We start from the raw sequence: 8,518 nt of genomic DNA, 5'->3' as shown, positions 1-8,518 counted from the left end.
ATATATTGCAGTGAATTATTAATTTTTTAATTGCACATATAAAGGCTTTTGTGATAATAAAATAAGAACAATGTAAAGCACATTTTAATATGTTATAGTCATTTAATTATTTAATAATTTATTATGTTCATGACATATTCAATTATTATTTTGAAAAATTCTTTTTTGTCAATTATAATTAATTTCCATTAGGTGGAAGAAACAATTTAAACAATTATTGGAGGAAACTGGTTATGTTACGCCTGGAAAACATTTGTCTGAAGTTAGAGTTTTATTTATGGGTAGGGAATGCTTTGAGGAGCTTTCTCATCACGATTGTCAAGAAATTTATGATCAACATCAAAAAGAAATTATTGAAAAAGCAAAGCACAATTTTCAAGTAAGACGTTTGGAATAAAACATATTATTGTATTATATTGTATTACATACAGAATATGTGCAATCAGTACTATAATATGTTACAGGAATTATTGTTGGAACATGCTGATCTATTTTATCATTTCAAGAGTATAGCTCCATCGGGAACTATTACACAAGATGATATAAAAGAAATTACAGACGCATTATTGGATGATTTTAGGTATGTCATGTACTGAATATATTTTAATTATATTTTTAATTTAATTATATTTATAAATAAATTTTTCTTCTAATTTTACATTATAAAGGAAAAATTTTTTTGTATAAATCAATTTCAATTTTGCTTATAGATATAAAGCATTAGATAGATTAGATCAAGATAGAAAATTAATGTTATTTCAACATTTGGGATTTGTACATTGTCCTATAAGAGAGCATTGTCCTGCATATCCAAATTGCATGGACGCACTTATAGAAAGAATACTCGGAACGAAAGCACACAGGTGAAGAAGTTAATATTTCGTCATGCATGATTATATAGTATGGAATTATTTCATAACACAACTCTGAAAACGTTCTAACAGACCTTCCTCATGGAATCACAGTAGTCAGTGGCAGTTAACGTCGGACAACAATCAGTTAAATTTAGTTATACTGGGAAGTAACGGGCTAAGCGAAGAGTTTGCTCGCGAAATAAGGGCACAAACAGATGATGACGAAGTGGAAATAGATTGTCAACTTTACACTCTCGGATATCGTATTATAGACGGCGATGTCGGACTGCCGCATAATTCCTTCACTACCTCCGATTTTATGCCGCATGGTAAATATTCTCCTGATTGCATCTCTATATATTTTAAAAATCTACATACAATGGATATGCCTTTCTCGTTCTAGGATCTTTTTGTATCTATTCGAATGAAGATTCATTCGAATACATTCGATCTTCTTTAGAAAAAACCTTGTTATCAAATTTAGAGCAAGAGGATAGACTACCATTTCAAGGATTGCCCATTGTAATAATGTTTATACCAGAAGCTAGTATTGATGAAATGGAGGCTATGAAGCTCAGAGAAGAGGGGCAAAATCTTGCCGACAGGTATATTAATCCTTAGTACACAGTAATTTTCTCGTTTTTTTATTACACATAATAAGTTGTTTGTCTAGCTTAATTTTTATCTCTTTTATAAGTATACAAAAATGATTAAGTAATTCTCTTATATATATTTTAATGTAGATTAAAAAAAAAGATAGAGACTATTTTATTAGCCAAGTGCTTTTAATATTTCAAAGAAAAGAAATGTACAGGACACAACTCAATACTCAATTAATTATATTAATCACACAAATTAAATTTGTCGAGCATATAATAATAAGCTTATCGATTTCGTAGTTTGCAGTGTCCGTTTATCGATGTCTGCATAGACGATCTAGAGCAGGAGAAGCATAAAAGGTTTCCGACTTCATTGATAAAGGACGCTTTGCAACAACTTATACAATCTATAAACCATAGAGCTGGTTTTTTAAATATATATCAAAGCGTTATTGAATGTTTGGAGCCTGATATTAGGTAGACTATTAATCGTAATGTTTGCATTTAATTATATAGGCGTATAATTAATTTATATAGGCGAATCTATTTTATCTAACATTTTATTTCAGAATAATAATGTGTATGTTCTGCGGTGATCCTTATTCAGTTGAGAATGTTCTCGGCCCTTTACTCAATCATCAATGCTGCTTTCTCAGCGGGGATAGATCTATAGTTTTAGAAACGTTTTTGGGAGAATGTAAACGTCGAGTTGAAGTCATTATCTCGAGTTTTCACGGAGCTAATGCATTTAGAGATGAATTAGTACATGGTTTTATACTCGTCTACTCCACAAAGAGGAAAGCCTCTCTCGCGACTCTAAAGTATGTACTCATAACACGCCGTTTACGCATCTAAAAAAATTAATATTTTATTTTGCAGATATTTTTTTATTACATATATTCTTTTATCTTATAGTGCTTTTTCCACCAATATACCAAATTTGCCGATACAAATAATGGCTGTGACTGATACTGGCGGTGCGAATGCTTTCTTCAGTAACGACTTAAGTCACTTACTTATCACAGAGGGAAACGCAATAGCGGATAAATTGGAAGCGCATTTTATGACATCCGCATCCAGTTGTCAACAAAAAAGTAAGAAACTCCAGTTTTTATTTTTTCGGTATTTGACAAACTCATTTCCTTACGCATCATTTTGTAATGTACAGCCGCGTTTTACACGCCCTTCTTCAAAGTGGTATGGGAGAAGAAACCGGAGATCGAGCAGGCGTTTAACATGGAGGAGCCAGGGAATTTGAATGACAGTGGAGAAGGCACTCTAGAATATTCGGCTTTGCATCCAATGCCGCCACCGCGACATGAGAGCTATCACCTTCAAACACCGGATGACGGGTAACTATTCTAGAAGCAGTTTACTGCAAACCGAGCATACAGATCTATTAACATCTAAATATATTTGTGACCCCAAGTCTAATGTCAAGCAGTATGTCTGTAACTTTTAGAAGCGGCTCCGAGTCGTACGAACAATTGACGCCTGATGGTGATCTAGGTGATACCGGTTTGACTGAACAATTCGCCGATCACAGAGCTACACCAAGCGACGATAGTGACATTTACAGCCAGGTTGATTTTTATCGAGAAGAGAGGGAGAGAGATTTAATGAAAAATGAAGATATCACGAATAAACTATCTGGTTAGTAATAGACAAAAGCAACTTATATCGTGCAATGTCACAATGCGATTCTTCAATATTTGTTGAATTATAAATTTTTTTCTTTGTATAGGTTGGGTAAAGGATACATTTATGCACCAAGACGGAGTTACTAACAGTTACTCGCACAGAGCTTTTACGACAGGTCGACGATATATCTCCCAAGCTAAGCCACGGCCGAAAGGCAACAGTCAGACTTTAAAACAACCCGGGAAAATTAATCTGAAGGACTTTTCCAATGTAACAGACGTTATAGCTAGGATGACGATTGGCGAGAAAGAAGAGCACGGCCCGAAATTGACAATGGGTCACGCTCCTCTCGCCACTCCGGAACTGGTAGATCTCGGTTCTGAATACGCGCAGGTGAAGGACGTTGTTCCGAACATGTACTCCGCCTACGATGGCGATTATATGTACGCCTTGGTGCAAGATTCTATCAGCAACAATAAGTCCAAATTGCGTCACCGACGCGAAAAGGGACAGCCATGTAAGATCTTGTCTTTTTATGTTATAGAAATCTTTTGAAACGCTAAATTTATGGAAAATGAAAATTATGAATAATTATACATAATACAAACACATGAATAATTGTACGTAACACATACACAAATACACAGCATACAGCGATTCTGACTCGGAGTGGAGTTCCTTGGAGAGACAAAGAGCGACGGACATTTTGGGCAAAGGAAATAAAAAGCCTTCGTCGCATAAACGAATACGTAAGAAACGCACTGCGATACCAGTCGCGACGCCAAAAGTGCCATCATTAGCCAGTATGGGTAGCGGGGACGTCGGCCTCAACTACAACATGAAAGACGAGAAGAATTGGCGTGTTGATCCCGCAGAGAGAGGTAAAATTTTTTTTCTCTTCCATCGTTTTTTTTTAAGTAATACAATTAAATTCTTACATCTTGTGAAGAGTGATTTCGCTAGATACTGAAAAGATAGAGATATTTAATGAAATATCTCTATCTTTTCAGTATCTAGCGAAACACCTGATACTTCCGAATCGAGCGATCCGGAACATACTTCAAGGTCCAGATCGAAACAATATAAATACGCAGCAGTTAGTCTGCGGAAAAGATTTTCCGGAAATTCTCTGCAACAGCAATACTTACAACATCCGTTTAATATGAAACATATGACACAGGAGATGTTCAGCGCCTCTTGTAAGTAACTTGGTGAATTTTAATTTGATAAGGATATTTATTGTTATAAGAGAGACTTATAAGATATTTTGTTATAACTGATATAATTTATATAATTGTATAATTTATAATAAAATATGATCAGTATAGAGAATTTTCTAATATAATTCGAATGACTTATTTAATACAATCGAAAGTTTCTAATTTAATGATAATCTGTACGTGTAAAAAACATATTTTCGCTTAAATCGAGGCTTCTTAATTAAGTTTTGATTATTTTTTTTTATTGTTAATGTTTTCTTAAGTTGCTGTATTTACGCTTTCGTTAACTTGCATGAAACTTATTATTTTAGCCAAGCACAGAGGTGAAAATGCGTTTCCAGATGATGAATCAAGTCTAGACGTTTCCTCGCCACGTGAAATTAATTCTCCTAGTGTAAGTTTATAGCATATATAATATAAATTGATATTGCAGAATGCGCATGTAATTAACTTGCATTGCTTGCTTTTTAGTTCGGTATATTGAATAAGTCAAAGGACAGCGACAAATTAACTAGAAAAAAAGACAAACAAAAGGCAAAGGAGGACGAAAAATTAGAAAAAAGAAGGCAAAAAGAGGAAAAACTTAAAAAGCATGCGGAGAAGGAGAAAGAGAGAGAAAAGAAGAAACAGGAGAAGATAAAACAGACCAAAGGCCCAGGAGGAACACCGATTTCGAGTCAATCACAGCAACCTTTGATTGAGGATTTCGCGCAGAGCGAAACGAATCGGATACCTTTGTTCCTCGAGAAATGCGTTCGATTTATTGAAGACGAAGGATTGGATTCAGAAGGGATATATAGGGTGCCTGGTAATCGTGCACACGTGGAATTACTTTTCCAAAAGTTCGAAGAAGGTATATTATTTGTTAAAAATTCTATCTTATTTATATTTTCTATTTTATTTATTTTTTTCTTTAAATCAAATTTATACTCTATTTTGTATGTTTATATATAGTAACATGAATCTCATTTTTTCTAACTTATAGATGGTAATGTCGACATACATTCTTTGGATATTCCTGTAAATGCTGTCGCTACAGCCCTGAAAGACTTCTTTTCCAAGAGATTACCACCGCTTATTGATAAAGAACGCATGAGCGAATTGGAAGATATATCGGGTAAGTTTAATTTTGATTATAAAAATTTAAACAATTTTTCTAAAAATGATTTTAATTGTTTTTAAAAGTTCTTAGATGTTTATTATATCATTAAATTTTCATTACAATTATTTTAACAAAAATCAAAGTATTTTTAAGCACATATGCTAATATATCAGGTGCACGAGGTATTAGCAAACCTATGTCGGCGACTTGCATGAACATGGAAGGTTAGTACTTTTATTTTATAGATAATAATCGTGTGACTTAAATTAAGATTAAATCCTAAAATTTGGAATGATTACAGACCGAAGCGGGAGACTGTTAGCCTTGCGTATGATGCTCAACAAGTTAAATCCAGTAAACTTTGACGTTCTTAAATTTATCTTCCAGCACTTCGTGAAGTAAGTGAATATTATGAAGATATAATTGTGAAGATAAATCTTTCATAAACATTCTAATCGTGTCTTCCTTTATCTCTATAATTTACATTTATACTATAACTTAAATTTATACGTCTTCAGAGTTGCGGAGAATTGTAAACTTAATAGTATGGACAGCAAGAACTTAGCGATTTGCTGGTGGCCTACATTACTACCGATCGAATTCAACGACCTCGGCAGATTTGAAGCTATGAGGCCATACCTGGAAGATGTAGTCCAGACGATGATTGATCAGTATCCCTTCCTGTTCTGTGGTGAGGATGCTGTTGTGATGGTGTAGTGACGAAACGCGTTACTTAACTGTGCAGTGCATAGTTCTCAGTGTCCATATGAGACTGCAGTATTTCTTGTGAACAACGGTGGTAGAAGCGGCGCGTCCAGCCGAGACCTCGCAATAACGCGCCTGCCTCGTGAAATAACACAATATTTCTTTTATACGTTGTCGACAGTTGCGATACAGGCGTAAACGATTGGTCTCAAAATATAGTTTATTAATATTAAACTTCGCTTTAGCATTCATAATATAACTAATACAAGTTCCACGTAGGTGCAACGTGGACGAACAAAGTCTATTTAAGTTTAATCATTCGCATTCGTTCATTTCCGGAATGTGCGACAAGCAAGATTTTTCCTTATGGAATCGATCGATTGATGGTCCTAAAATGATGGTTATTCGCGTGCGCGGATCGGATAATACAAGAATATTAAGAGTCAATCCATGTGTCATAAAACAGTATGCATGTATCATGTTGGATGTATCCAGAGCGATGTATTTATTGATATTGTATTAGGGATGTACGACTCAATATTTGATAATTAGCTCTTTATATAGTTAAGAAAGTAAGATGTTGCTTTTTTTATTCGCTTTTTTTTTGCTCCGTCTTTCCGTTCTCTTTCTTCGTGTCTTCTTGTCCACATTGCCAAGAATGAAAGTGCTGAGCGCAAAGTAACGACATTAATGTAATCTCGTTAAAGAGACTGTTATTAGTATTTAAAAGAGGGTGTGTCATGCCCACATTTATGAAAGATACGAAGCATATATAAAACGAGATTTATCGTCGAATATTATATATTACATAGCAACGATATCAAAAATTTGTCAGAAAGTTTTTAGTGTGTTTCCTTTTTAGCCATTGCACAAATCGCCTCTTAAGTGTATTTACTTTTGCATTTTTATCGATGTCGATTATCTCGTGCAAGAATTTTAAACAGTTTTTATCCGCGTATCAGGACTGAGCGAACTCAAACGACGATACAATCCGTATATTCATTCCGTCTAAAAAAAATGATAAAGTAAAAATGAAAAAAAGAAACACGAAAAGCGTTACATGTAATTGCACTATGTCTTGACAAATAGCGATAACATGCGTATGCGAAAGCAGGATAAAAAAAGGAAAAACATTTCGTATATTATATATCGCAGCTCACACAACACAATGGAATCGAAATAACTTAAGAAATATTTAGAACTACGAACAATATTAAGGTTTCTTAAAGCGGATATGTACATAGAATTTTAACGATTTAAGATACATATAAAATTGTTTGTAAGACAAAACATTAAATTCATAGACTTTTTTTCAAGTGCAAAAGAAGTCCGTTTTATGCAAGAAGCAGATGTTTCTTCGTTCGTATCTTTGCAAAAAAAAACGCAGAAAGTATTTATTAGCACACTACTGTCGCGTAAGGCATTCAGAACCGACGATTAAATGAAAGAGAGAACTACTGTCTAACTTTTTATATTTAATCGGTCGCGCACACGTTAATTTATTTTTTTCGCTGTTCGCTTTGAATTCATGTGAATCCGCAGATCTAGCGGGTTATTTTCGTAGGTGTGCCATAGCTTAAACTCGATGTTAACGATCGTAACGACAGATGTATGCCTTTTGGCGGCTCAACATTCGAAAGTAAGCGTGTCGTTTAAGACCGCGAGCATTCGCGATCGCAGTGTATTGCCGAGAGATACTTAAATGTCGCCTCTGAATGTTGGAGCCATTATGAATAAAAGAAAAAAGAAAAATACACATGCGCGCGCACACACACGCGCGCACACACACACATACACACACACACACACACATTTTTGTAACCCGAAGATTAATCGCAAACATTCCTGTAAGGAAGGTCGATGTTACTTTATAGTCTCGCGAGAGACGCGTTTCAATCGAATCGAGTCCGTAAAATTCATGAAATCTCGAGAGTCTCGCAAGAGAAAGAAATAAAATAAAGAGAATCTCTTTTTATCGATACGGACCCTCGTAAGAAACGTGCGTCTCGCGAACTCAGCCGCTCTGTATTTGTAAGAAAATCGTTGTAACGATTTCTATAATCGACGTGTCGTGAGGACGCGCGCGATGGGAGGAAGAAAGAAGGAACGGATCGTACATTCCCCATTTAGTCGTAAAAAAAGAAAAACAGATTTTATACATTCGTACGTAATTGTATAATGTTTCTTAAAATAAGTAGGGAAAGACGTCGATGTTTTACGTGTGGGATTTCGAAAGACGTCGAAAGTCGTCGCGCTGAAAAAAAGAACGTCAATGATGCGACCTATTCACGTCGACGACGACGATGAACGAAGTGGCGCATGTCAGAATAGTTAGGAACGCTCGCTTGGGAGATTTCGATACTAAGAGTTATCTTTATCTATTCTACATGTCTAGTT

The 8,518-nt window shown here is 34.9% G+C and overlaps 1 protein-coding gene across 1 annotated transcript in view; it reads left to right on the top strand.

Moving 5' to 3' along the window:
- LOC108684118 (rho GTPase-activating protein 190) overlaps window positions 1-8,239 on the top strand; it is a 14,329-nt gene extending 6,090 nt beyond the window's left edge. Inside the window, exons 5-23 of the mRNA XM_018188217.1 lie at window positions 193-379; window positions 465-580; window positions 711-863; window positions 945-1,183; window positions 1,258-1,459; window positions 1,754-1,930; window positions 2,023-2,274; window positions 2,369-2,547; window positions 2,622-2,805; window positions 2,916-3,106; window positions 3,198-3,611; window positions 3,742-3,975; window positions 4,105-4,293; window positions 4,626-4,708; window positions 4,786-5,167; window positions 5,300-5,431; window positions 5,590-5,640; window positions 5,718-5,814; window positions 5,935-8,239. Of these exons, the coding sequence (XP_018043706.1) occupies window positions 193-379; window positions 465-580; window positions 711-863; window positions 945-1,183; window positions 1,258-1,459; window positions 1,754-1,930; window positions 2,023-2,274; window positions 2,369-2,547; window positions 2,622-2,805; window positions 2,916-3,106; window positions 3,198-3,611; window positions 3,742-3,975; window positions 4,105-4,293; window positions 4,626-4,708; window positions 4,786-5,167; window positions 5,300-5,431; window positions 5,590-5,640; window positions 5,718-5,814; window positions 5,935-6,133 (3,661 nt within the window). The 3' untranslated portion in view covers window positions 6,134-8,239. The remainder of the gene's footprint in view (window positions 1-192; window positions 380-464; window positions 581-710; window positions 864-944; window positions 1,184-1,257; window positions 1,460-1,753; window positions 1,931-2,022; window positions 2,275-2,368; window positions 2,548-2,621; window positions 2,806-2,915; window positions 3,107-3,197; window positions 3,612-3,741; window positions 3,976-4,104; window positions 4,294-4,625; window positions 4,709-4,785; window positions 5,168-5,299; window positions 5,432-5,589; window positions 5,641-5,717; window positions 5,815-5,934) is intronic.
- Window positions 8,240-8,518: the final 279 nt, after the last annotated feature.

This window comes from Atta colombica, unplaced genomic scaffold (genome assembly GCF_001594045.1).
Source record: "Atta colombica isolate Treedump-2 unplaced genomic scaffold, Acol1.0 scaffold126, whole genome shotgun sequence".
Taxonomy (NCBI): Eukaryota; Metazoa; Arthropoda; class Insecta; order Hymenoptera; family Formicidae; genus Atta; species Atta colombica.
The sequence above is the reverse complement of the archived record's forward strand: the minus strand, read 5'-3'. Positions and strand labels throughout refer to the sequence as shown.